This window comes from Pan paniscus, chromosome 10 (genome assembly GCF_029289425.2).
Source record: "Pan paniscus chromosome 10, NHGRI_mPanPan1-v2.0_pri, whole genome shotgun sequence".
Taxonomy (NCBI): Eukaryota; Metazoa; Chordata; class Mammalia; order Primates; family Hominidae; genus Pan; species Pan paniscus.
This window is the reverse complement of record NC_073259.2, coordinates 8,562,021-8,589,777: the sequence shown is the minus strand read 5'-3', so window position 1 is coordinate 8,589,777 and position 27,757 is coordinate 8,562,021. Positions and strand designations below refer to the sequence as shown.

The window sequence follows — 27,757 nt, the reverse complement described above, 5'->3', positions numbered from 1 at the left end:
GGAGTGTGGGAGGCACACAGCACTGACAGCAGACAGGGAAGGCAACAAGGGATTGTCCTGGCTCCCTAACGGAGGGCTTTCCTCCTGAAAGCAAATGGAAGCCACGCCCAGCAAACACAGACCACTGCCACCGGCCCTCACCCGCCAGGGTGGCCTCCTACCTCAACTTTCTCCACCACCTGCTTGCCGAAAGAACAGACCTTCGTGGAGCAGGTGATGATCATGTTCTCGGGGCTCTCGTACTGGCTGGAGACCCCATAGAAGGAGCTGCCTTCATCCTCGATGTTGGTGTTGAGGTCTGCCTGGAGGGAGACAGGGGGAAGGCGAGGGAGTGTCAGCAGGTGCCATGTCAGACGGGAGCATCAAGGAGACCTCAGGGTCCCAGTCCCGGCTCTAGGGCTGGGAAGAAATCAGACTGAGGGTAGACAGTAGGACGCCAGAAAGCTTCCACATTCCTCTACATCTCTGCCTGGTACAAAATCAGGTCGTGTTGCCTAAATCATGGGAAAAGAGGACACTGGGACCCACACAGTTTCAGGCCACTGCTGCCTGCCCCGATATTAACACACCCAGCAGGTGGGAGCCCCAGATTCCATCTTTAAGACTTCAAGTTTCATAGTCTAAGACTTTGTTCTTGTTAAACTGCAAAGGTTTGAATCTCTACCAGTCAGCTCTATTTTAGTTTGAATGCGTCTATCAGAATTATTCCAGAGTCAATTTTGATAGTGCAGGAAGCATGAGAACAGAAAACCAGGGCAAGAGACCGGCAGTGGGGAGGGTGGAAGGGGTGAAGGCTGCTCCTGTCTCATCCTCTTGTCTCGCCAGAGACCTGATCGATGCTCCCTCAGAAACGGCTCTGGGGCTGGCCTCTTCCCTCTCTAGGCACTGCTGGGTCCCGTCACCTTGGATCTTTTGACATCTCTGCTTCAGCCTCCAGAGCAATCTCCCCAGCACCAGCTGTCCCTCCCTTTGGTTCATTCTCTTAACTGCCCTGGGAGTCTCTTCAGAAGACAAGTCACTGCACCGTCTCATGGAGCCATTTAGCCACAAGGGACAGGAGTCTTGGTCCCCGGCCTGGCTCACAAGGCCCTTCACAGGCCCAGCCACTGGTGCTCTAGGTCAGCTTCTCACCTTGCCTCAGACAGGCTGCTCTTCCTTCCCCTGATGAAAACAGAGCCCAGGGTGCCTCCTGCTGGATGTGGGGCTGATCTGAAACTTCCCTTCTAGAAAAGGCGGAGTAAGACTCCGTGCCGACCTCACACCCAAAACCACGGCCTCGGCTTTATCCACGAGGGGTCCTGACTGTTAGCCTTGCCCAACACCATCCAGCTGGTACGTGAAAGACCCCAGGTCTTCAGCCTCCAACCCCAATACTTGTCCCAAACCAGCAGAGTGCCACAGCGAAGAAAGGAAGGCACCAGATGAGACAGTTTGGTGCTTCGGGGACTCTGAGGCAGGAATTGTATTCCTGAAGCCCTATGCCTTAGGGGTCCCCATGCCCAGAACTCCAGCCCCACATCAAATCACCCCATCTGAGCCAGGGGTGCTAAGAGAACAAGTCAAGACTCAGAAACAACGCACAGGCACATTACAAAGGCTTATTCTCAGGGGAGGCCGCTCCTCCCACCCACACCCCGGTCTGAAATCACTGCAAGCTGTGCCCAGAGCGCAGCCCTACGAATGCAGTAAAGCGTCAGGCCTTGGTCAAGGTTCTGACACCAAGGACTCTTCCGTGCAAAGATAAGGGGATCCCTAGAACCCCAGAAGGTTTTGGCCAGATTCAGAGCCAGGCACCAAGCAATTCTACTACTGGCCATGAGGGGACACTCAATCGTTATTTTTCTCTCCTTTGGAGAAGTTTCCCAGAGCAGGACCTTTCTCTAGACTGGCGGGGGGTGTTGATTGTCTATAGCACAATAGAAACATTATGTAGCCACAAAAAATGCTGAGAAGGACCTGCATTTATTATCATGGATGACTACAAACACACTGAGTGGGAAAGCAGGCTACGGAGCAGAATGAGGGTGGATTACATTTATGATGAGGAAAAAAAGGCTGTTTTCATGCTGAAACAGAATGGCATATGGTTCAGTGCACCTGCCTCGGCTTTGATGAGGCCATTAGGGAAAAAAAGCATTCGTGTCAATGCTCAGCCTCTGAAACAGACAGCAGCATTTATCCTAAGCACCCTCCACTACCACCCCTGAGCTGGCCTCAGTCTCCCCACTCTGTCTCCATCTGTGATGCTGGGGGGGAGGGGATGACACATTGTAGGCAGGGTGCCCAGGGGGGCATGGCAGAGGTGGCTGAGGCCTCTGCCGGACTAGATTTAACTGTGGCTGTGACTGGCCGAAGGTCTTACAGGCAAATATAAGGTGAATGGGACCAGAACCCAGGCTTTCGGGCTCCTGTTTTCTTCTTCTTCTTTTTTTTTTTTTTTGTTAAAGACAGAATCTTGCTCTGTCACTCAGGCTGGAGTACAGTGGTATGATCACGGCTCACTGCAGCCTCGAACTCCTGGATTCAAGCAGTCTTCCCCCCTCAGCCTCCTGAGTAGCTAGGATTATAGGCATGTGCCACCACACCTGGCTAATCTTTAAATTTTTTGTAGAGGCAGGGTCTCGCTGTTGCCTAGGCTGGTCTCAAACTCTTGACCTCAAGTGATCCTCTCACCTTGGCCTCCCAAAGTGTTGGGATTGCAGGTGTGAACCACTGCACCTGGCCTGTCTCCTATTTTCTCGAAGTCACCTGCTCCTCCTAGGAGACTGACTTTGTCAGACTGTTCCTAAAAAGGGGCAGTTTGTGTGCTCAGGACATATGCTGTAGCTGGAAGCACAGGGCAGAAATGTGAACAATGCCTGAAATGCCGCTGGCAGGAAGCCCAGCTGCCTGGGAAGGATGCACTGGACATGGTGGGGAACACCAAGAGATGAGGCCAGGCATCAATGGTGGTGACCCTCAGACTTTAACCGTGCATGGCCCCTCTGATCAATGCCACATTCATGTGCCATCTACGACACATCCTGATTCTTTTAAATCAACTCACTTTTATTCCTTAATTCCGTTCTAAGCAATAAATCCATGAAATCAAGGATTCTATTCTTTCTAATATATATGAAAATAACTATATAACTATTTTTTTAATTTTATTTTTTGAGACGGAATCTCGCTCTGTCGCCTGGGCTGGAGTGTGGTGGTGCAATCTCAGCTCACTGCAACCTTCGCCTCCCGGGTTCAAGTGATTCTTCTGCCTCAGCCTCCTGAGTAGCTGAGATTACAGGTGCCCACCACCATGCTCGGCTAGTTTTTGTATTTTTTTTTTTAGTAGAGATGGGGTTTCACCATGTCGGCCAGGCTGGTCACGAACTCCTGGCCTCAAGTGATCCACCTGCCTCGGCCTCCCAAAGTGTTGGGATTATAGGCGTGAGCCACCACGTCTGGCCTATAACTATTTTTCATATTTTCAAATAAAGTTATTTTAAAACACAGGGATAGGGCTTCGCCATGCTGCCCAGGCTGGTCTCGAACTCCTGGGCTCAAGTGATCCTCCTGCCTCAGCTTCCCAAAGTGGAGGGATTACAAGAATGAGCCACTGAGCCTGGGCAACTACTTAACTATTAAAAAAAATGCATATCCATGTGCCACCTTAGAAGAATCCTATGTGCCAAGCTGGGAAGGACTGGCATCCACACCTCCAAGCTCTTCCAGACACACAGAGGCAGCAGCTGCCCCCAGCCCCCAGGAGCAATTGGCAGATCCCCCTCTATTACCCTGCTTGTTATAATCTGTCCAGATGTCCTTGCCCCCTTCCAGATACGATGCTCCCCGGAGGCAAGAACTAAGCTCTCCCAGGGCCTTAGTAGGGTGGGCCTTCAATCAAGGTTGCAGGCGGCTGTTCACCCTCTCACCTCCGGGTGGCACCAGTGAGAAGAGCAAGGTCCCTCAGTCGCAAGCAGGAACCTACCCTGTCCTGCTCACCCTGAGAGTTTTGCGCCCCAGCTCCACCCCCATCTCAAATACACTCTTCTGTCATCAGCTCCCACTCCCTGGTTCTTCCCATCGCTCAGGTGCCCATTTATCCAGCCCAGGCCAGCAGTGCTAGAGGCAGGGGGGCCCAGAGAGGTTGAGACATTGTTTCTGCTCTCAGGGAATTTATAATCGGGAGAACAAATAGAATACAAGTGCTGGGGTTGAGCAATGGGTCAGGGGGAGAAAGAGAGATCCCACAATCAGCCCCAGAACTCATGTTCACACTGCATAAACCCGGAACACACCAGCCGGCGACGCGGACGACCCGCCCCAGAGCACCTCGACTGGTCCTCAGTGCCTGGATCCTTCTAATTACAGCCTCACCCCTTCTCCTGCAGCTATACTCCTGACATTTCCTGTCCACCCTCATATCCCCCCACACTGAGCACCCACCCCAACAAGCTACGCTTCTTGGCCTAAGAAAAAATGAGAGCTGCCCCGGCCCCCTGGCCTGTGAGTGCCCCCTTGCAACCCTCCCTCCGCCCTATTCATAGCTGTGCGTGCGGGTGGGCAGCTGTGCCTGGAACAGGTGTGGGGGATCGGGTGACTGACAGATGAGCAGAGACAGCCGCAGCCCGGGTGTGGGGGCCTGGAGGGGCTCAGATTCATTGTCATGTGCTGGTATGTGCCTGGGAGAAATGTCAGGGCCTGAAAGGGAAGAGCAGGCTGAGATGGGAGGAAGGCCTGGGGTACTCTGCTGCCTCCACGGTGCAGCCCGGCTCTGCCTGGCATTTCCAATGTGCAGAGCGGCGTTAATGGCCACCAGTGACCAAAGGCCCCCTCTCACCGGCCCCAGAGACAGGTGGCCTCTGCTGGACTTGCGGGGCTCTGGGGGAGGAAGGGGGCGTCATCGCATCAGTCCCTTGCTCCAGGCCCCGTGGCGCTCATCAGATAGGGCTGAGGCTGTGCACAGCCCTAGCAGCCTCAGCCCTTCAGGCTGGCAGATGCTACTTCTAGCTGGAAATGTGTCCCAGCAGTCCGAGAGTCTATGAATGACCACCACAGCGCCCTCAGTAAGAGCAGTAACTCAGGGGGCAGGCAGGGAGGCTGGACTGGGGACGGACAAGTCCTCCTCCCACTCCAAGGGGGTTCTGATTGCCTCTCCAGCACGCACATTCAGGGCCTGGGAGCCAGGACTGAGAAAACAGCCAGGCAGGAAAAGAAAGGCTCCGGGAGAGGCGACACCGTTTCCTTGCCTGAGCAGTTTTCCTTCCTAATTGTGTGTGGCCAAGTTCACACCAGCTGATGGAGGGGGAAGGCGGGACCAGGCCAGGGAGCAGAAGACAGGAGCTTCCCGATGCTGGGGGAGCCGGGGCAGCCTGTGAGGACTCACGATTGACGCAAAGTCTCGTTGTCAGCAAACACGAATATGTACCTTTCCCCGTCACACATGTGTCTTCCTCTGGTGCCTCTGCCCGCCCCACACATGCAGAGGAGGGAGCAGATGACCGCCAAGGTGCCCTGGCCTCCAGCGCTCCCTCATCTCTGATTTCACCCGTCCTCATCCTGCCCAGGCCGCTGGCACTCAGAGGGCTCAGGCAAGGGGTGGGGCAAGGGCAGGCCACAGCCCCCCACTCAGTACCAGCCGGCCACACACACGGGGTCTTCAGCGACACAGCCCCTGGCAGGTCCCCAAGATCAAACTGCTGACTATTCACACAAAGAAGCAGAGGCACAGAGAAGCCAATATTTGCCCAGGACACAGTTCTCAAGTGGTAGAACTGAGACTCTGCCCCAGCTGGGGCCAACTGCTGCCCACCGTGCCCTGCCACGACACATCAGAAGGGCCTTGCTGGTGGGCACACCACAGCCCCCTGTCCAGCGGCTCCTGTCCCAGGACCCTGAGACTTGTGCTGGATCCTCCCATCCAGAGTGCGGGCTCCTGGAAGCCGAGGGCCGCGCTGGGTCCATACAGCACATGGCCGGAGCACACAGTCCACAAGGGAACCTGCCGGATCCCATGTCCTTGGCACCAGCTGTCCCAACCCTCTCTTCTCCCATCAACCCCCACCTCCAAACTCCCCTAAGAGTCAGAAAGAAAGAGAGGACACAGGCCACTACCAAGTTTGGAAAAGTACCTTCTAGGTCCTCCTTCCTCCCTGGCAACCTTAGTCTCCATGTAGGGCCACTGCCCTATTTTCTGGAAGGGATATCTGAGGTCAAGAACGCACAAGAAGCCTAAGGGGCTGGCTCTACACTGACTGCACAGAGCTAAGTCTGCTCTCCCCACGCTGCCACTGCCTGCTGTTCCTCAGGGGGCTGGGGATCTGTTTTAGACAATTCAGAGCCTTCTCCAGTGGGAGCAGGAGAAGCTCCAGGATGCTGCATGGAGGGCAGCCAGTGACTTCGCAAGGAGGACTGTTTAGTATGGTGGCTCCAAGCACACACCCTGGGGTCAGGCTGCTCAGGTATGGATCCGTGGTCTGGTATGGGTCTGGTACTATGAACTGGGCAACCTTTGGCAGGTGATTTTACCTGTCTGTACCTCAGTTTCCCCTCTGCAGATGAGGTTATCCACAGTCTTGGCTGTGGTGAGGACGAGACGTGTGACTGTACGTAACGTGGTGAGAAGAGTGCAGCTGTCATCTCTCTCGGTCTATCTGGACCCATCTATCTCACAGCAAGTATCCAACAGGAGTGCCCACAGGACAGAGGTCACCCTGGCTGGGGGACTCAGGGCCAGGCCCTGCTTACTCCATGCCTCAGTTTCCCCTACTTGTGAAACAAGAGACCTAGGATGGTCCTCATCTGGAGGGTGGCTAGAAGAACACAGAATATCACCAATAGCTAAAGGCAGGAGCTAGTGCAAGAGGGTCCCGGACATGCCACCTCCCGCTCTAAGGCAGTGTTCCCATGAGTGCTTCCTGCCACTGCCAACTGGGTCTCCCCTCTGACCCCAACTGTATCCCCAGGGTCCTGAGCCATGCCGGGAAAGAGCCACAGATCAGCTCGCCTAAGCTCCTTCTGCTGAGTCAGGGCTGAGCCTGGACAGGCCGGGGGCGGTGAGTGCTCAAGCAAGGGTGAAGGCTTCTCCAGGGGGCTGGGGGCCCCCTCAGACTCACAGCAGGGTTGGGAAGCACCACTGCCAGCTGTACAGGTTCTAATTCCCACAACCGGGGCTGGAAGGGAGACTGGGAGATGATTTAAGCCCCTCCTGAGAAAAAGTGGACAGCATCCTGACTCCCACGCCACACCCTGAAGCCAGCCTCTCGGCCGAGGTCCTCAGGAGGCGCATGCGTCTTGCCTGGTCTCCACTGCAGGAGTCTCACACCTGCTTCCAGTCTGGGTGCCGGAGTTAACCAACTAAGCACAACCCTGGCCACGTCCTGCCCTGTTCGAAAACCTTAAATGACTCCTCATCGCTTAAGGAGAAGGGCTGACAAATATTTCCCTGGCTACGCACGTGGCCGTGACCGTCCACCCAGCACTCCTCCCTGCTAGAGCCTTCTCAGCCCAGCACTCCAAACAGCGACTGCCGACCCCTTCAAAGTGGCACACAGGTCACCCCATCATCCTGGACACCTGGCTAAAGGCGGGAGACTGACTACCCAAGTTTATTTTTTCCCCTTCCAGAGACCCAGCTAGAAGGACAACAGCAAGTAACTTTAAACAATATGCAGCACCACAAAGATAAAGAAAACAAAGAGACCAGCTGACAAGAGAGCTGGGCAAGCTTTGGAGACTCAAAGCTGATTAGGACCACACTGGATTCCACGGGGTAGAGAAAGCAAAAAGAGTCACAACCTACCAATATCTTCAGGGGTGACAGATAAGAAGCTGAGCTGCGTGGCTGGGAGCGGAGGGAACAGGATTTGTCCCCAGGAACTGACAAAAAGTCTGTACACTGGACAGTCCAGCCCCCAGGCCCACCCCTCCCATGCATCGGTAGAAGATCAAAGGGTCAGCCAGGTGTGGTGGCTCCCGCCCGTAATCCCATTACTTTGGGAGGCTGAGGCAGGAGGATGGCTTAAGCTCAGGAGTTTAAAACCAGTCTGGGCAACATAGCAAGACACTGTCTCTATGAAATTAAAAATTTAAAAACACACAAACAAACAAAAAAACTTTTTAAAGAAGACCAAAGGGTGACCATTTTCAGAAATTAAACAGGAGGGCAACGGGTCTCAGGGACACGGGGCTTATTCAAAAGAGAGGGAAGAGGGGGAGTAAGAACAGGAGAGTTAAGTGAAAGCCAGCATCAGAAATGGTCAGGGCCCCTACCCCCGACCCTTTATCCCACTACCAGAACACTTGTGACCAAGTATGTCCCTTCCAGGGAAATTAGATGAATCGTCTCTGGAGAAACTAAATCACCTCAGGAGGAAAAAAAAGTCCAGTAAACACATATATTTATTGATTTCCCCAATCAAACAGCTAGCTCCCCAAGCCCAATCACCCTAAAGCGAAACCCACCAGGTGACAAGTCCTACCTTGCACGAACAGCTCCCAGTCACTACTAAATATAACCAGAATAACAAAAGGAAAACTTGATAAACTGGACATCATCAACACTAGAAACGTTTGTGCATCAAAGGACACTACTAGGAATGTGAAAAGGAGCCAGGCACAGTGGCTCACACCTGTAATCCCAGCACTTTGGAAGGCTGAGGCAGGAGGATCACTTGAGGCCAGGAGTTCAAGACCAGCCTGGGCAACATAGTGACATCCTCTATAAAAATTTTAAATAAAAATATAAACTTGGGCCAGGCACGGTGGCTCACGCCTGTAATCCCAGCACTTTGGGAGGCCGAGGCGGGTGGATCACGAGGTCAGGAGATCGAGACCATCCTGGCTAACACGGTGAAACCCCGTCTCTACTAAAAATACAAAAAAATTAACTGGGCGTGGTGGCGGGCGCCTGAAGTCCCAGCTACTTGGGAGGCTGAGGCAGAAGAATGGCGTGAACCCAGGAGATGGAGCTTGCAGTGAGCCGAGATCACGCCACTGCACTCTAGCCTGGGTGACAGAGCGAGACTCCGTCTCAAAAAAAAAAAAAAAAAAAATTTGGCCAGGTGTAGTAGTGCATGCCTCTAGTCCCAGCTACTCAAGAAGTTGAGGCGGGAGGATCACTTGAGCCCAAGTTCAAGGTTGCAGTGAGCAATAATCATGCCAGTGCGTTCCAGCCTGGAAGACACAGCAAGACTCTGTCTCTGAAGAAAAAAAGAAAAAAGAATGTGAAAAGACATTCAACAGAATGGGAAATAATAATTACAAATCATGTAACTGATAAGGAACTTTCATCCAGAACTAAGAACTCATAATTCGATAATAAAAAATAACCCTATTTATTATAAAAATGGGCAATGGGGTTGGGGACAGCGGCTCAAACGTGTAATCCCAGCACTTTGGGAGGTTGAGGCAGGCGAATTGCTTGAGCTCAGGAGTTCAAGACCAGCCTGGACAACATGGTAAAACCCCGCCTCTACCAAAAATACAAAAATGAGCTGGGCATGGTGGGGCGTGCCTGTAATTCCAGCTACTCAGAAGGCTGAGGTAGGAGAATCAGTTGAACCTGGGAGGCAGAGGTTGCAGTGAGCCAAAATTACGCCACTGTACTCCAGCCTAGGTGACAGAGAAAGACTCTGTCTCAAAAAAAAAAAGGGCAATGGACCTAAATTTCTGAATTGGCATGTCTACAAAGAAGATATACAAATGGCCAGTAAGCACATGAAAAGATGCTTACCATCATCAGTCATCAGGGAAATGCAGATAAAAACCACAATGAGATACCATTTCACATTTGCTAGGATGGGTACAATCAGAGAATATCAAGTGTTGGTGAGGATGTGGAGAAAATAGGATCCTCATACCCTCATACCCTGCAGGTGGGAACAGAAAACGGTGCAGCCACTTCGGAAGACTCTTGGGAGTGCCTCAGAAAGTGAAAGAGAGTTGCCATATGACCCAGTAATTCCAGACGTAAGCATATGGAAATGAAAATGAATGTCCACACAAACACTGGTACGTAATGTTCACAGTAGCACTACTCCTAACAGCCAAGAGGAGGAGACAACCCAAATGCCCATGAACTGATGAATGGATAAACAATGTGGACTCTCCGTACAAGGAAGCATTTGGCCATAAAAAGGAACGTGCGTGCTACAACATGGCTGAACCTTGAAAACATTATGCCAAGTTCAAGAAGCCAGTCACAAAAGACCACATCCTCCACAAACCCTTTTATACAAAATGTCCAGAATAGGCAAAGCTTCAAAGACAGAAGGTAGATTATTGCACAGGGCTGGGCGGTGGGAGTGGGGAGTGACAGCTAAAGGGAACAGGGCTTATTTTCGGGATGATGAAAATGTTCTAAAATTGATTGTGGTGATGGTTGTACAACTTTGTGAATATACTTAAAAACTCGGAATTGTATACTTTATTTTTTGAGATGGGATCTTGCTCTGTCACCCAGGCTGCAGTGCAGTGGTGTGATCTCAGCTTACTACAACCTCTGCCTCCCAGGCTCAAGCGATCTTCCCATCTCAGCCACCTGAGTAGCTTGGATTACAGGCACGCACCACCATGCCCGGCTAATTTTGGTATTTTTAGGAGAGATGGGGTTTTGCCGTGTTGGCCAAGCTGGTCCCCAACTCATGGACTCAGGCAATCCACCTGCCTCGTCCTCCCAAAGTGTAGGGGTTACTGGCACATGCCATCACGCCTGACTAATTTTTGTATTATTTTTGTGGAGACAGGTTTTTGTCATGTGCCCAGGCTGGTCTCAAACTCCTGAGCTCAAGCAATCTGTCTGCTTCGGCCTCCCAAACTGCTGGGATTAAGATGTGAGCCACTGTGCGTGGCCTGTATGTTTTAAGTAGGTGAACTGTAAGGTAAGTTAATTACATTGCAAGAAAGCTGTTAAAAAAATACAGACAGGCAGCTAAGAACTAAAGACACCAAAGAAAACCCTCCAGCTGGAAAGACAAGGACCAAAACAAACAGAAAAATGGAATTAAGAAGAAACAAAGACAAAGAAAGGAGCAGGAGGCTGGGTGTGGTGGCTCACGCCTGTAAATCGATCACTTGAGGTCAGGAGTTCGAGACCAGCCCGGCCAACATAGCGAAACCCCTCTCTCTACTAAAAATACAAAAATTAGCCAAGCGTGGTGGCGGGCACCTGTAATCCCACCTACTTGGGAGGCTGAGGCAGGAGAATTGCTTGAACAGGGAGGCGGAGGTTGCAGTGAGCCGAGATCACACCACTGCACTCCAACCTGGGCAACACAGCAAGACTTAGTCTGGGCGTGGGTGGGGGGAGGGTTAGGAGCAGGAGAAAACTTAAGAAATAACGCTTACTTCATACCTTTAAGAAAAAGAGGAGAAAAACTACATCCATCAAACATCTTGATGCAATCACAGAACAAGAAGGAGCTCTGGAAAATTAAAATGTCAGAGCCGAAATTAAATATTCAACAGAAGGTGTGGCAGAGATGCTGCTGTATTCCACTCATCTAATTCACCCTTAACTGTAGGATGCACACTTTATAAACTACCCAGAAAAAACAAAATGTCATCAACTGAACTAAGATACATCCATAAAAGGATGTATGCAGCTTCTTCTACAGTATTACAGCTCTGATTTTATTCAAAACAGCAACTTACCCAACTAAAAAAGTACCTTTCCCTGGTTCCTTACGGCAAGATGCAGCCACACAACTAATTATGGGGCTTCCCAGCAGGCCCCTTACAGGGAGCTAAACTGGCTTCTTTTGATGGTTGGAAGATGGCTACAGTGGCTGGAACTCCAGCAGTCATGACCCTGAGTACAGAAGTCATACACTGAGGACAGCAGATAGAGAGAAGCCAGGTCCCTCATGATGTCAGGAGCACTGGGCCAGCGCTGGACAGTCTTTACCTCCAGACTTCCTTGATGTGAAAGAAAAACTATTTATGCCACTGTTTCTTTGGGGTTTGTGTGATATGCACTTGGACACAACCTTAACTAATTCAGAAAAGAGTTAGAATACAAAATTAAGGAAATCGCTAAGAAAACAGACCAAGATTGAAAATAAACAGTAAAAATCGTAGAGGATAAGTCCAAGAAAATAAAGAAATGGTAAACATCATAGAGGGTTCCAACATCATAACAGAGATTCCTGGAAAAGAAAACAGAAAACAGAGGGAAATAAATTATCAAAGAAATAATACGAGTAAATTTCCTAAAACTGAAAGGCTCATCTCACAGTTAAAAGTGCCTACCAAGTACCTGGCTCAAGACGGGGAAGTAAAACAACACATATCCCAAAGCTCACCAATGTGAAACTGGCCATTAGGGAGAAAGAAGAAATATTACAACTTCCAGAGGAAAAAAAAAGTTACATAATAAAGGATAGGGAATTAGAATGCTATCAGACTATTTATGTCAGAAGATAATGACAAATGCACTAAAGAATGATCCTCGAAAATCATTTCTAGGCCAGGCACGATAGCTCATACCTGTAATCCCAGCACTTTGGAAGGCCGAGGCGGGAGGATCACTTGAGACCAGGAGTTCAAGACCAGCCTGGCCAACACTGAAAAATCCCATCTCTCTTAAAAATACAAAAATTAGCCAGGCCTGGTGGCACACGCCTGTAATCCCAGCTACTTGCAAGGGTGAGGCATGAGAATTGCTTGAACCTGGGAGGTGGAGGTTGCAATAAGCCAAGATTGCGCCACTGCACTCCAGACTAGGCAACAGAGCGAAACTCCATCTCAAAACAAGACCCTGTCTCAAAAAAAAAAAAGTCATCATTTTCTAGGGAAAATGACGTATGATCTAGATTCTTTACCCAGACTACCAATACCAATCAGTCAAGTATAAGGATATAATAAAAATAATGACATTTCAAAGAAGCAAGGTCATTTATGTACCACGCATCTTTTCTTAGAAGGTACTAGAGGATGTGTTCCCACAAAATGAAGGGGTTATACCAATAAAGAGAGAAATGCAAGAGCTAGGAAATTGTATCAATATAGGGGAGGCTCAGGATGACAACTGTAGGGCAAGCCTAGAGAATAACATGCTCAGGCCGGGCGCAGTGGCTCACATCTGTAATCCCAGCACTGGGAGGCTGAGGTGGGAAGATCGCCTGAGGTCAGGAGTTCAAGACCAGGCTGGCCAACACGGTGAAACCTTGTCTCTACAAAAAGACAAAAATTAGCCAGGCATGATGGCGGGTGCCTGTAATCCCAGCTACTCAGGAGGCTGAGGCAGGGGAATTGCTTGAACCGGGGAGGTACAGGTTGTAGTGAGCCGAGATCGCGCCACTACACTCTAGCCTGGGCGACAGAGTAAGACTCTGTCTCAAAAAAAAAAAAAAGAATAACACGTTCAAACTGGAGCAGAACAGAGGCAGCCAGGAGAAAGATCTCCAGAAGAAAGGAGAAACTGATAAATTATCTAATAGTTTTGAATATTTGGGGAAAAAAATTTTTAATTTTATATGGTGGTTCTGATGGAGCAATTTGTAAAATTTTAAGAATAGGCTTATTAAAAAATATGCAAGAGCCATTTATTTGCAGGAAAAAAAAGTTGTACAAGAGGTAAAAATGTAATCATAATACCCTTCTTGACTCTTTGTACTTTTGTTTTGTTTTTTGTTTTTTTGTTTTGAGGCAGGGTCTTGCTCTGTCACCCGGCTGGAATGCAATGGTGCGATTTTGGCTCACTGCAACCTCTGCCTCCCAGGCTCAAGCAATCCTCCTACTTCAGCCTCCTGAGTAGCTGAGACCACAGGCCCACGCCACCACACCCAGCTACTTTTTGTATAGATGGGGTTTCATCATGTTGCCCAGGCTGGTCTTGAACTCAAGTAATCTGCCCACGTTGGGCTCCCAAAGTGCTGGGATCACAGGGATGAACCACCATACCCAGCCCGTTCTTGGCTCTTTGGTGTTCAATCTACATTGTCAAAAAATGTGAACATTACTTTGGGAGGCTGAGGCGGGCAGATCACGAGGTCAGGAGATCGAGACCATTCTGGCTAACATGGTGAAACCCGTCTCTACTAAAAAAATACAAAAAATTAGCCAGGTGTGGTGGCGGGCGCCTGTAGTCCCAGCTACTCGGGAGACTGAGGCAGGAGAATGGCGTGAACCCGGGAGGTGGAGCTTGCAGTGAGCCGAGATCACGCCACTGCACCTCTAGCCTGGGTGGCAGAGCAAGACTCAAAAAAAAAAAAAGTGAACATTTTATGACTTTTACTAAATTAAATAACTTGTTGGATATTATTACATTGGGATGATAAGGGGGAAAAGTGATGTAACACAGCTAATTTTTTCTACCATAATGAAATGAAAATATAATGTCTTAATCCTGACATCGAGATACAGCAATATAAGCATATTACTTAGAACTAAAGAGATAAAGCCCAAAATAAACAGCTGAAATTTGCAGTGACTACCTTTGGGGATTGGGATTTGGGTGTGGGGAGGAGTAGGACAAGAATATGATGCTTTTCACTTTGTTTTTTTTTTTTGAGACAGTCTTGCTCTGTTGCCCAGGCTGGAGTGCAGTGGCCGCCATCTCTGCTCACTGCAACCTCCGCCTCCCATGTTCAAGTGATCACTCCTGCCTCAGCCTCTTGAGTAGCTGGGATTACAGGCGTGTGCCACCACGCCTGTCTAATTTTTTTTTTTTTTTTTAAGTAGAGATAGGTTTTCACCATGTTGGTCAAGCTGTTCTTGAACTCCTGGCCTCGTGATCTGCCCGCCTCCGCCTCCCAAAGTGCTGGGATTACAGGCATGAGCCACCGCAACTGGCCCTTCATTCTCTTTCGTTAAATAAGCCTCCTGGTATTAATTAACATTTTAACCATGAACATGCATTGATTTAAAAAGAAGACCAAGTAAAATAAAATACTACTTATTTTTCATTCCAGAACAGGTTAAAACTCAAACTTTAGTATGATCAAGACCTTCCAGAATCTAACTCACTTTCCCAGTTGTCTCCTCTTATTCCCTCTTTACCCACGGCTTCAACTTCACTCCAGAGCCCACCTCCTTCTGCCTTTACTACTCATGCACTCCCAGGCCGCAACAGCCTTTCCCATCTCTGCCAATAGATGTGCCCATCCCTCAGGCCAGGGTCCAACTTCCATTCCGCTGGCAGAGCGCAAATGCTAAGTGTCTTAAAGGTCAGGGGCCCTAGGTCTCAGTTCCAACACTTGCCCCTTCTGGAGACAGCGTGCCCCCAAGTTCAGCTGTGGATGAGAGCCAGGCTGGGAGCTGCTCACTGGGAGCCGGCAAGCCATCTGAACATCTATATAAACTTTGGTGTGAATATGCCTCTTTCTAGGAAAAGTAAAGCTTTCAGATTATGAAAGTGGTCTGGGAGTAAATAAAGGGTAAGAATCTCCGCACAAGAGGCATTGAAAAGAGCGTGAGGAGAGCTGAAGGGGAGTGGGGAAGAGGAATGCGGGCAGAGCCGCCCAAGCCTCAGTCCGTGTCCTGAGAATATTCGAGGCCTCAGTCACAGAGCCTGATTTCCTGCCCTTCCTCACCGCTGGCTTCATTAGCACTTACCTGTCTGACTCTCTCCTCGCACCCCTTTTCTGCACACACTGGGCCCCCAGGAAGCTAAGCTCCCAGAGCAGCTACTGTACCTCCCGGCCTCAGACAAGACGCTTCAATGGAGGAGGTTCCGCCCACAAACTACCTGCCCGGGGTGCGGTGGGAGGGCAGCAGAGGCCAAGTCTACAGGCTGAGCTATCTGAGAAGCTGGGTGGGTGTTTCTTGTGGGGTGGCCTCGCCCTGGAGCAGAGTCAGCTGGGTGACCCATCCAACACTTCCCTCCCCTTCTCCAAGCTCTGTTCAGCCCAACATGCCTTGGACACGAGCACCGAAGGACCAGCTCCAGGCCCGGAAACCCATGCAGGACTTGTCATTCAAAGACCTGGGTGACAAGGGCGCTCCTAGTCATGTCTTCACTTATCCCCGCAGGGTCCCGTTTGTCTTTTTCTGGAACTACACCTCCTCACCTCCTGAGGGCTCCACTGCTAGCCGGGCTTAGCTGCATCCCCACCCGTGAGACAAGGCCTCGTTCGACTAGGCCAGCTCTCTGGGATCACCGCCCCGCTCCTTGGCTCAGCTCCGACCATCCCACAGCCATGCTGGGCTTACTCTCCCCTTCTCACTGGTGCCACCTCCCCAAGTTTCTACCGTGGCAAGGGCACACTCTGGGCACTCTCGCCCCGTTCTCACTACCACGGACACGCTGGTGGCAGGAAGGAAGGGTTTATCCCAGGCTTACCCAGAACTTCACAAGAAAAAAGGCATTGGAGGGTCCCCGTTCGAAGAGATCCTTGAGTCCACCCTTTTTCTCCGGGAATTTGTCATAGATTTGGCGGATGTCCACGGCTTCGAGGTAGGGGTCGCTGTAGCTTGGGCTGGACTGGCCAATGTGCACGAACAGGTGCTTGTTGTACTGTGGAGAGAGTGGGTCTGAGGGAGACGGAGCACAGGCCAGACGGTCAGACAGACAACCCCGGCTCTGCGCGCCCACCACGTGACCTGGTGCAAGCCGCTTGGCCTTTCTGGGCCACAGTTTCCCCATGAGTAAAATGGAGATGGTAAAAGTCTACTCCTTTTGTTTTACATCCTGGACTTCTAAGTAAAGGTCTATTTGGTTCATGGGTTCCTCAGCTAAAAAGAAGTCTGAGCCGGGCGCGGCGGCTCACACCTGTGATCCCAGCACTTTGGGAGGCCGAAGTGGGTGGATCACTGGAGGTCAGGAGTTCAAGACCAGCCTGGACAACATGGTGAAACCCAGTCTCTACTAAAAATACAAAAATTAGCCAGGTGTGGTGGCAGGCACCTGTAATCCCAGCTACTCCAGAGGCTAAGGCGGGAGAGTTGCTTGAACTCAGGAAGTGGAGGTTGCAGTAAGCTGAGATCATGCCACTGCACTCCCAGCCTGGGTGACAGAGTGAGGCTCTGTCTCAAGGAAAAAAAAAAAAAAGAAGAAGAAGTTTGAAGATGTCAGAGTGAGAAGGGCCCTGGCATCCTGTCACCTTGACCTCCTCCAGGTCCCCCTCTGACCTCTGCAGGTGACGCTGGTCACCCAGGACACTGGACACCGAAGGGGACAGGCTGGTATCCCATAGGATATGGAGCAGACACAGGAGACTCCTCAGCTTCCTGCCCGCTTCTCAGAGCCAGAGAGAGGCTGGGACAGTGTAGGGGTGGGGCTGGGACCAGAGCAACCTTGGACTAAGCGTCGGTTGGGTTAGGAGGGGAGGAGGAACACAGGACAGGGAGGGAGGAGCGTGACGCTGACTGGGCGCTGGGACACGGAAAGGAAGCCAGGGAGGAGGGAAAGAGGGAAGAGGGGTGACGTGAAGGAGGAAAGGAGGAGTGGGGGGAAGGGCAGAAGGGAAGATCGGAAAGGAACAGGGAACTTGAATTAAGCCCCAGCATGGAGTGGGGCAAGACTGCCGGAAGCAGAAACAGAGGGAGAGGGGGTGACCAGGGAGCTGGACAGGCAGAGGCCAGGACCTACCGTGTCCGGGTCCTGCTGCTGCTCCAGGAAGGCAGAGAACTCCAACATCCAGAGCTTGGAGCTGGCCACGCTGCGGCCCTGCCATGGGGGTGCCGGGGGCGCAGAGGGCGATGGGGCAGGCCCTGCAGGAGACTCAAACCCTGCACAAAGTGAGAAAGGCACATGGAACCTGGTCACGGACACCCGCCCTGCCCGCACCCTCTGCAAGGACCCCAGGCCTCCTCGGACAGACACGTGCTGCCTGGGGGACCACCTGTCTCCCTAAATGGACCTCCTATCAGAGGTGGTGGAGGGAGTGCCAGGCTTGGGCCAGGGCATCCTGGAGCTGCCCTGGTGGGGAGGGGCTCGCCTGGTACAACTCGGGCCACTCAGCACTCTGCATGGAACCGCCGAGCAAGACTGGATTCTGGAGGGCAGCTGGGGCCCTGCGGGACCGAGAGGCTTCCAGAACAGGCACTGTTAAGTTCCTGCCCTCAAGCAACTTCTGTTCCAGTCGGGGAAATAACCAGATGAATCCGCTATTACAATATGGCATCATCCCGGAGAGACGGGGACGTTTCCTGTTTGCATCACATGTGTCTCCCCCGCTCCCAGAACAGGGCCTGGCCCAGAAGAGCCTCTCAATCCAGCGTTGCTAACAGATGAACCTACTCCAGTCCTACTGTAGTTTAGATCGTGTCCTGAAGGCACCAGGGGGCCAGGAAGGCACCATAAACCTGGAAGCAACACCGTGAGACTGAAGCTCTGGTGAGTGACAGGGTGACGAGAGGAGGTGAGACGAGACAGCGAGCCGGTGAAGAGGCCGCTGCAGGAACGCAGGCAAAAGCCAGCAGGCCTGGAGTGAAGACACGGTCAGTGTGGACAGAAGACTGGCATGAGACAGAGGGTGGACGGGACCTGACACTGTGACTTTGTTTTGATGTGTGAACGAGAGAAAGCAGCCTTCAGGACCTGGGGGGCAGAAGGCAGCAGGGCTGCTCTTGGTGGCAGGGAAAGCCAAGGGGCCGGGCAGGCAGACTCCACACCAGAAAGGGCAGTTTAAGAGTGAGGAGCTGGTCTTGTCCTACAGAGTGGGAGGTGGTGAGGGCCCCTCCTGAGAAAGAGGCGAGGACAGAGCAGAGCCTGTCAGTGAGAGGGCGGGGTGGGGGCTCCTGTCAGCACCGCTGGCTGCCTCCACCAGGTCTTCTCCCACAAGGGTCCCTCTTCTTGGGAGGGGCCCCAGGCTGGTGAGCTAGACACCCCTCGGCCCTCCCAGGACCAGGTGTGTGAGGCACACTGCAGTAACAAGGCCGGCCAAGTGGGGCAGCCGCCAGGGCACAGGCACTGCCCTTGGAACTGCACGTGCCCCACAAGCCCTGAGCACAGCTTCGAGGAGACAGGAGCAAGGCAACCCGAGGGGCATGAAGGGGCTTGGCACACGGCTGAGGTGTGCATGCTGGGGGCAAGGAATGGGGTGTGGCCAGGGACTAGGACGTGTGGTCAGAGTGCATGACGGGGCAGCATCGAAGAGGGACACGCAGGCGTTCGGCTGCTGGGGGCCTGGGCCCAGAGGCAGGAGCCACATGGCTGCGATAGAAAGGGGGCCACGCAGCGCCCACCCACCTGGCAGAGGCAGCGGAGGCTGGACAGCATAGGTTTGCTGAGAGAAAGGCTTCACACTGCAGGAGAGACAGGAGGGGAGGTGTCAGCATCGGGCAGGCCGCCGCCCCGGATCCCTGCACTGGGTCCAGTGGTCTCTGTGTGGTAGGTCCTGGTGGTCTGGATTTCAGTGGTCCTGATGGGCCTTGGCCTCCTACTCCCGCCCCTGCCGACTCCCCTGGGTTTCGTGGCGGGTCCACAGACACAGCGTGTCTGATGAAGAAATCCACCCCTCCCTCTCCTCCTCCCAGGCCAGCCAGAGGTCTGCTTCCCAGCCTCCTCCCCTGGGGGACCCCAGCTCTGGCCCTGCCTATACCCTGGACAGACTGGAGTTTTGGCAAATACCACCCTAGGGTGTGGACATCACAGATGAGCCCAGTGATGGCTGACAGTAGGAGAGCCCAATCCCTGAGCTCAGAGCCATCCTGAAAGGCCGACCCCAGCAGCGGCCCCAGCACACCCTGGGGCCCAGGCTTAATGCCATGAGTTTATGGGTTCAAGTTCAGTTCAGGGAGCAACTGGCAAGAGAAACCAGAGGCCATACTCACTCATGGGACGTTCCGGCTTGGCCTGGCAAAGCTCCTTGCCAAAACTGAGGAGGCAAAAGGCATGGAATCAGCACAGCCCCAGGTGCACCCGGGGCCCTGTGGCGTGGGGGTGGGGGTGGGACCGGGCAGGGCCTCCACTGGGAGGAGAGGCTGGAGCCCGAGGCCTCGCCTAGCTAGTGAATGCTAACAGGCCACAGCAGCACCCCCAGAGTGAGTTTCAGGGGACTCTCAGGCCCTGTGGATGAGGGGCTCCATGGGAAAAGCACCCAGGTGTGGTCCACACGGCACAGGGCAACCCCCGCAGAGTCACAGTGCAGACCTAAGGCTCAGAAAAGTCCCAGTGCCAAGAACCCACTTAATGCCAAGGGTCCCAAACTTACTCACAGAACCACTGTGTCCTATCTGTTTAACATGCAGATGGACTAGTGCTCTCTGGGACGCACTTTGAAAAATGCTGTGGCCTGGCACTGCCCCTTCCCCACGTGCCTAGGGCGGTGCTGCAGGTGCCTTGAAGACTCATTTAGTCCCTGGAGCCAAGAAAGCCCCTGTGAGGAGACAGCTCTGAAAAGGGGCCTTTCTGGATCATTCTGAGAGTGTGGCCAACATGGTCATGGCTGGGAAAGTTAAAATCTGACCAGGGGTTTGTTTTTGGGGCACCAGCTCTCCACCTGGCAGGAGGGCAGAAATGAGGCTGCGTGGCACAAGCTGCCCAGGTACATGCTGGTCTCAGGCTTCAGTTCAGCCCCCTTGGCTTCAGCTTCCTCATCTGTAAATTAGGCCAACTTGGCAGAGCTACCAGGTGGTCAGCTCCTGGAAGCTCCCCCTTCCCCCTTGTGAAGTCTGTGGAGTCATTGCCGAGGACCCCAAGAAAGCCGTCCCAATACCAGCCAAGCCGGGACGTGTGTGGCCCTTGGGTCCTTGTTCCCTCCTTCCCTGACTGCCCTGGCCAAGAGGACTCAGGTGAGAGAAATCTGGGCTGGCCAATGCTTCTGGCTCTTCTGAACAGGGAGGAGGGAGGAGGAGAGGGCTGGCCTGGCCTCCAGCTCTCGGCAGCCCACTTACCCCTGAGACTGCTGGGCGGCCGGGGCCCCGGGCGAGGGCCATGCTACTGTGGAAGGCCGTGGCGGAGATGATCTGTGCAGACGACATGGCAGCCATGCTCTGCAGGGCCTTGTCCTTAGCTGCCTGGTCCTGGGGGAGACATTGCAAGGGAGGACCTCAGCAGGGTCACTAGTCAGGCTGAGGCCAGGCAGGTCTGGCCCTCGGGTCAGGGAAGCTGTCTCGCTGCCAGTGGCCAGAGCTGGGGGACCAGGCGTTAAGTCTGTGCCGTGCTATTAACTTGTTTTGCAACTGAGAAAGTCAGCTGGTTTCTCTGGTCAGTTTTCTCATCTGTCAAAGGGGCATGATACTTGCCCTGCTTCTTTCATCAGAGCTTACAGAGACATTATCTGTCATTTTATTAATTATGGGGCCACCTTCTATGCCTTGCTCACCTCTCTACCACAGGTGCCTAGCTCAGCACCTGTCTTGTGAAAACGATGCATGAATATCTGCTGGATCCCTCCTCGAGTGCACAGGAACATCATCCCTGGCCACACGGGCTGTCTGGAGGCAAGAGACCATCTCCTGTGGCCCCTCCTGCCTCAGTCCTGCCCTAAGGATCTCCCTGGGCACTGCAGGCACCTGGGACTCACCCATCTTTCACGTGTCAGAATGTAAATACCCACTGTCTGCCCTCCAAAGGTTCCAAGACCTCAGAGGATGGGTTCACCCTGAATAGGCCCGGAACAAATAAGCACACAGGGAAAGCCACTTGGATGGCACGGGTAACAATAGTAATCGTTTGTTATATTCATGTAAGCCAGTGGTTTCCATCCTGAGTGCCCGAATTCCAAAGGTCTTCAAAACCAATGACACAACATTCCCTATTTCAAGAAGCCTAATGGAAATTGTATCTTTTTCTTCTTCTTCTTTTTTTTTTTTTTCCAGAGACAGGGTCTCACTCTGTCGCACAGGCTAGAGTACTGCACAATCATGGCTCACTACAGCCTCAAACTCCTGGGCTCAAATGATCCACCCATCTCAGCCTCCTGAGTAGCTGGGACCACGGGCATGCGTTACTGTACCCAGCAGCGATTATCCAAAATAAGACCACACACACACGGGCTGGAACAGCAAGTATTATTCACTGTCTGCAGCTTTATCGGGGCTAAATGGCTCGACTGAGTCAACTCAGGGGCTCTGATTAGAAATTTGATATCTGGCCAGAAGCGGTGGTTCATGCCTGTAATCCCAGCTCCTGGAGAGGCTGAGGTTGGTAGATTGCTTGAGCCCAGGAGTTCTAGGCCAGCCTGGGCAACTTGGAGAAACCCTGGCTCTACAAAAAATACAAAAATTAGCCAGGTGTGGTGGTGTGTGCCTGCAGGCCAAGCTACTCAAGGAGCTGAGGTGGGAGGATTGCTTAAACCTGGGAAGCAGGGGCTGCAGTGAGCTGAGATTGTACCACTACACTCCAGCCTGGGCAACGGAGCAAGAATCTGTCTAAATAAATAAATAAATATCTTTCTGATTATTATTATTTTTTCAGACAGCATCTCATTAGCCCAGGCTGGCCTCAAACGCCTGGCTTCATGTGATCCTCCTGCCTCGACCTCCCAGTGCTGGGATTATAGGCATGAGCCACCGCCCCCAGCCATGAATTTTTTTTTAATGACAAAGATAAAACCATTATTGAATAACTAATAATAATTAACTTGGTAGACCTGGATCTCCCTTAAGTGATACAAAGGTTGAGAACCTCCCAACTACTTGGGAGGCTGAGGCAGGAGGATGGCCTCAGCCCAGGAGGTCGAGGCTGCAGTGAGCTGTGACAGCACTACTGCACTCCAGCCTGGGTGACAGAGTGGAGTCTCTAAAACACAAACTAAAAATAGAAGTTGAGGAGCAACGGTGAGCCCTGCAGCTCGCCAGCTCTTCCCAGGGATGCCTCTACGCGGTCCACACGCAGCTCCATGAGGTGGGCAGCACCGCGGCCCGGAGGCTCAGGGAGGCTCAGTGCTCCCCCGCCATCCTGGTGCCGTGCAGGTGTGAAGCCAGAACACAGCAGGCCCTTCCACTCATCCTCTCAAGGTGACCATTTCACCCATGTGGCATGAGGCAGCCCACGGAAGGTTTTCAAGAACACAACCTCACTGAGTCCTGTGAGACTGACAGGACTTGTAGGATCATTAAGATGAAGAAACTGAGGCTCTGAGAATTTGGGTGACTAGGGTGCTGAGAGTGGTGATGGTGACCAGGTGAGCTTGGACCAGACTGGCACACGGGGGGCCATGCAAACCAAGGGGTCGGGGGAGATGCACCATAGAGGGCGGTGGGGAGTGGGGAACTGTTCTGAGTAGTGGGCCATTGTCAATGTGGACAAAGCAGTGAAATAGATGAGGTTTGTCCCTGGCCCCTCCTGGCCCCCTCCCCACTGTCCTTTTGGGGCCAAACTTGGACTTTGCTCTCAGAGGTTGTCTCTGATAACCAAAGAGGGAGCTAACTAGTAAGTCTAAGTGTGTGTCTCCTCCCAGGACACTTGGAATTTTCAGGAGGAAAGTGCCCAGGCCAGCCCCCAACCTCTCCCCGCAGGAGGGCATGAGGGACTTGGCAGGCACACCCCTGCGAGCCCGCAGACCTCGGCACTTAACAACTCCATCACGAGGCCGGGGCTGCATCTGCTCAGTGCCTGCCTTCCTGGATACTCGATCTAAACAAACGGCTGGGGCTCAGGAAACTGCGGCCTGGGCAGGGTGGGGCAGGGGTCAGAGGAAGTGGGAAGGACCTGATGGGGAGTGACAGCAGTAGCCGGGCAATGGAGCCACGGAGCCACTAACCGGGGCCGGGAGGGGAACTTGGATGTCACCTTGCTCGCCTGTCACTTTACAGATGAGGAAACTGGAGCACCAGGAGGTCCCAGTGACTCTGCCCAAGCACTCACGGCCACGGGGCAAATCCAGGCCTAGGACCCAGCCTCTCACTCAGGGATTTCTACTGGATCACTGTCCAACCCAGAGCTTAATCACTTTGGGTTCTAGATCCTTTGAGAATATGACAAAATCCTCACAGCAATCTCTCCAAGGCAACTCACATATACATGAAAATTTGCATATTTTATGGAGTTTATGGCTCCCCTTGGTGTCTGTCCAGCCATCCACTGAAGGCTGTCCTTGGGCCCCAGGTCTGAACCTGTGGACAAGGACAAGTACAATTCCCTGAAGCAAATGTGGGCCACACAGCCGGCCCCCAAGGGATTGCCCTAAACCCAGTAGTGGGAAGTCTGTTCACCGTGGTCATCTGCAGGGTCCCGGTGAGTCAGAGGCAGACAAAAGAGGGGAAACAGGGAGCAGGGCTGGGCTCCATGGCTGTGGGAGCTGAGGCTGAGAGGCAGGGAGCAACAGCTGAGGGCTGGTCAGCTGTCCCAGGGAAAAAGGAGCGAGGTGCCAGGCCACAGCTGTGGGGCTCGGGGAACAGCTGGGCTGATGGCAGGAGGAATGGAACTGAGTGGGCAGTGGGGTGTGGCTTCCTAGGAGGCAGAAAGGTCTGTGGTTCCCACCCACTCGTTCTGAGATTCCAGTGTCAGGATCATGAACTGCCAGGGCCAGATGGGACTTTCAAGGTCATCTAATTCAGTGGCTTTTCTTTAATATAAAAAATATTTTTAGAGATGGGGTCTCACAATGTTGCCCAGGCTGAAGTGGCCAGTCACAGGTGCAATCACAGCTCACCGCAGCCTCCAACTCCTGGCCTCAACCTCCAAGTAGCTGGGATTACAGGCGTGCATGCCCAGCTAGCCCAGTGGCCTTTTTTGAGATGGAATCTCACTCTGTTGCCCAGGCTGGAGTGCAGTGGCACTATCTTGGCCCACTGCGACCTCCACTTCCCAGGTTCAAGCAATTCTCCTGCCTCAGCCTCCCGAGTAGCTGGGATTACAGGTGTGCGCCACCACACCTGGCTAATTTTTATATTTTTAGTAGAGACAGGGTTTCACCATGTTGGCCAGGCTGGTCTTGAACTCCTGACCTCAAGTGATCTGCCCACCTCGGCCTCCCAAAGTGCTTACAGGCATGAGCCACTGCGCCTGGCCTCCCAGTAGCTTTTAAACTGGGTTCTGAGGTCCCTAGAGTTCAAGTTCCAAGGGGTGGGAAAGGATTCGCGGGAGGAGAGGAGCTTTGACAAGAACGGCTCCTCTGGTAACACATCAGGGTGATATTTTGTTGGGGGAAAAAAAGAAAAGGGGCTACATTGCTTTTAAAAAAAAAAAAAATGTTTGCAGGCGAGGCCCAGTGGCTCATGCCTATTATTACAGCACTTTGAGAGGCCAAGGCAGGAAGATCTCTTGAGCCCAGGGGTTTATGACCCACTCAGGCAAAATAGGGAGACCTCGTCTCTATAAAAAAATAGAAAAAAATGGCCAGGCAGTGGCACTTGCCTGTGGTCCCAGATACTCAGGAGGCTGAGGTGGGAGTGTGATTGGAGCTTATGAGGTCGAGGCTGCAGTGAGCTATGACTGCGTCACTGCACTGAGCGTGGGTGACAGAGACAGATCCTGTCTCTAAAAATAAATAAATAAAAATGTTTATAAATGGTCTAGACTTAATGCCTCAAATGTCAGATCTTCCCACCAACTGGCTGTGCAGCCTCTGTCGTCATCACCTCCCTGATGGAGAGCTCACTCCCTCCCAGTGTTCACCCAAAGGCCCCTGGTTCCAGGGTCCCAGAGGCCTGACTCCTGTGGGGAGCAGGGCTACCCCGAGGGGAATGCCAGCAACATCAGGCCCCCCAGGGCCGTCACCTATCAGCAGAGGCCCTGCAAGATGGGGCTGACCCACGGAAGGGAAGGAACCCCCAGTCCCACAGGACAGGAAGCAGGAAGGAATTCCCCAGCTCCCACAGTACCATAAACGCCACCCCCACCCCCACAGCAGGCGCCCCCCCATGCCCCTGCCACTGCGCATGTTCTAGTCGAGGGCACTGAGGGGCCCTCAAGAAATGAGGGCTGGCGGGTGATCCGGCTGCTCTGAGCCGTGTGAGCCCCTCTAAGCAGGAGCCAGCAAGGGGGGATCCCAGCAGGAGCCTGGCCTGTAGCTCCCAGGGTGTGGGGAGCCAGGCATCCACACACTTGGCCCTCTTGTGCGGATGGGAGAGAGGTTACAGGCCCAACCTGGCTCTCCTCAACAGAGAGAAGCACACTGACTTGCACACCAGCAGCGATGCCCTGACCCCAAAGGGAAGACATGCTGCTGGCCACCACTCCTGGCCACTCCAGCACCCCCACTGCAGTTTCCTTACCTTTAGCTTGGCCTGGATCTCGCGAGCTTTGCGACGAGCCAGCACCTGGATGTGGCTGGAGACCTGTGGCAGGGAGAGAGGGCTCCTGTCTCTACCTCCCAACAACCTGTGTTCCCCAGCCTGGCTTCCTGACTCTCGCCCTCCACAGCCCTCAACCCACATCTGTGGACCAAATGAATGAATGAATGAAAGGGTCAACTGGTGGGGCCTCAGTCCTGCCTTGCCCAGCTAATCCAGAAGCCAGCAATATTTCAGAAGTGCAGTGCCGGCAGGGAGCAGTGGCTCACACCTGTAATCCCAACACTCTGGGAGGCCAAGGCAGGTGGATCACTTGAGGTCAGGAGTTTGAGACCAGCCTCGCCAACATAGTGAAACTCCATTTTTACTAAAAATACAAAAATTAGCTGGGCGTGGTGGCGCATTCCTGTAATCCCAGCTACTCAGAAGGCTGAGGTAGGAGAATTGCTTGAACCCGGGAAGCGGAGGTTGCAGTGAGTTGAGATTGCGCCACTGCACTCCACCCTGGGCAACAGAGCAGGACTCTGTCTCAACAACAACAAAAAAGAAAAGTAGTGCCAATGTTTTACTGTCTGTCCTACTGTCCTGGAGAAGGATGAGATGGGGGCTGATGACTCTCCAGAGAGGCAAGGGGTTTCCTCCTAAGTGATGGCAGCAGGGACCCCAAGAAAACTGTATCACCCGGCCAGGTGTGGCGGCTCATGCCTGTAATCCCACCACTCTGGGAGGCCAAGGCGGGTGGATTACATGAGGTCAGGAATTCGAGACCAGCCTGGCCAATGTGGTGAAACTCCGTCTCTACTAAAAATACAAAAAATTAGCCGGGCATTGTGGCAGGTGACTATAACCCCAGCTACTCGGTAGGCTGAGGCAGGAGAATCACTTGAACCCAGGAGGAGCCGAGATCCTGCGGTGAGCCGAGATCACGTCATTGCACTCCAGTCTGGGTAACATGAATGAAACCCCGTCTCAGAAAAAAAAAAAGAAAAAGAAAACTGGACCACCCGTGACACGCCCACGCCCAACAGGGATAACTCATCCAGAGCTGCCGCCCCTCAAAAGCCTGCGTCTGGTCCTGGGAGGGCCTGGCCCACCTTGGGAGCAGGCTGGTGCTGGGGTACCACCCCCGGGACCCCTACCCGTCTCTTGAGGCCCACCTGCTTCCTGGTGCGGGTCTTCCCTGTCCGGAGCTTGATGTAGCGGGCAATCAGCTCGTTCCGACCTGCGGAGACACCAGCAGCCTCTCAGTGGAGAGAAGGACAAAAGGCTGGAAGCAGTGAGGGGGTGCGGGGTACCCTCTACGGAGGAGCCCTGCCCTCACTCTCTGCCCATCCTAAGCGGATTTGTGGGGTGAGGATTCTGTGGGTTCCCTCTCTGGATCACAGGGATCTCCCAACAGCGAGAGGAAGACAAGGCCTCACTGTGGGGACTGAAACCCGAGAACAAGGTTAGCAGGGTCCGTGGCCACCAACACGCACAGCCTGAGGAACTTCCAGAGCCTCCCTTGACCCCCGGCACCGTTCCTCACCCAGCGCTGGCGGCCTCCTCTCCTCTCCCCACACTTTCTCCTGGGCCTTCTTCACACTTGGGAGGCTCCAGGGAGCTGCCCGGCCCTCGGCCTTGCCCTGTGTGACTGCCACCGTGCCCTCCGCCTCTGTAAATGAGTAGGAGCGTCCAGACTTCTTGTCCTGTCTGCAGGCAGCAGCGGGCATGGGGG

The 27,757-nt window shown here is 53.1% G+C and overlaps 1 protein-coding gene across 4 annotated transcripts in view; it reads right to left on the bottom strand.

The window, feature by feature from the left end:
• Positions 1 to 27,757, bottom strand: part of TEAD4 (TEA domain transcription factor 4) — an 82,081-nt gene that overhangs the window by 2,402 nt on the left and 51,922 nt on the right. For 3 of the 4 annotated variants that reach the window (XM_003820349.6, XM_055095259.2, XM_034935184.2), the window contains 8 exons: positions 27,198 to 27,262; positions 26,023 to 26,085; positions 20,755 to 20,883; positions 19,693 to 19,736; positions 19,109 to 19,164; positions 17,507 to 17,646; positions 16,259 to 16,432; positions 162 to 302 (listed from right to left, as the gene is read on the bottom strand). In XM_003820349.6, the coding sequence (XP_003820397.1) occupies positions 162 to 302; positions 16,259 to 16,432; positions 17,507 to 17,646; positions 19,109 to 19,164; positions 19,693 to 19,736; positions 20,755 to 20,883; positions 26,023 to 26,085; positions 27,198 to 27,262 (812 nt within the window). The remainder of the gene's footprint in view (positions 1 to 161; positions 303 to 16,258; positions 16,433 to 17,506; positions 17,647 to 19,108; positions 19,165 to 19,692; positions 19,737 to 20,754; positions 20,884 to 26,022; positions 26,086 to 27,197; positions 27,263 to 27,757) is intronic. The other variant, XM_063593297.1, reaches the window with a different exon arrangement.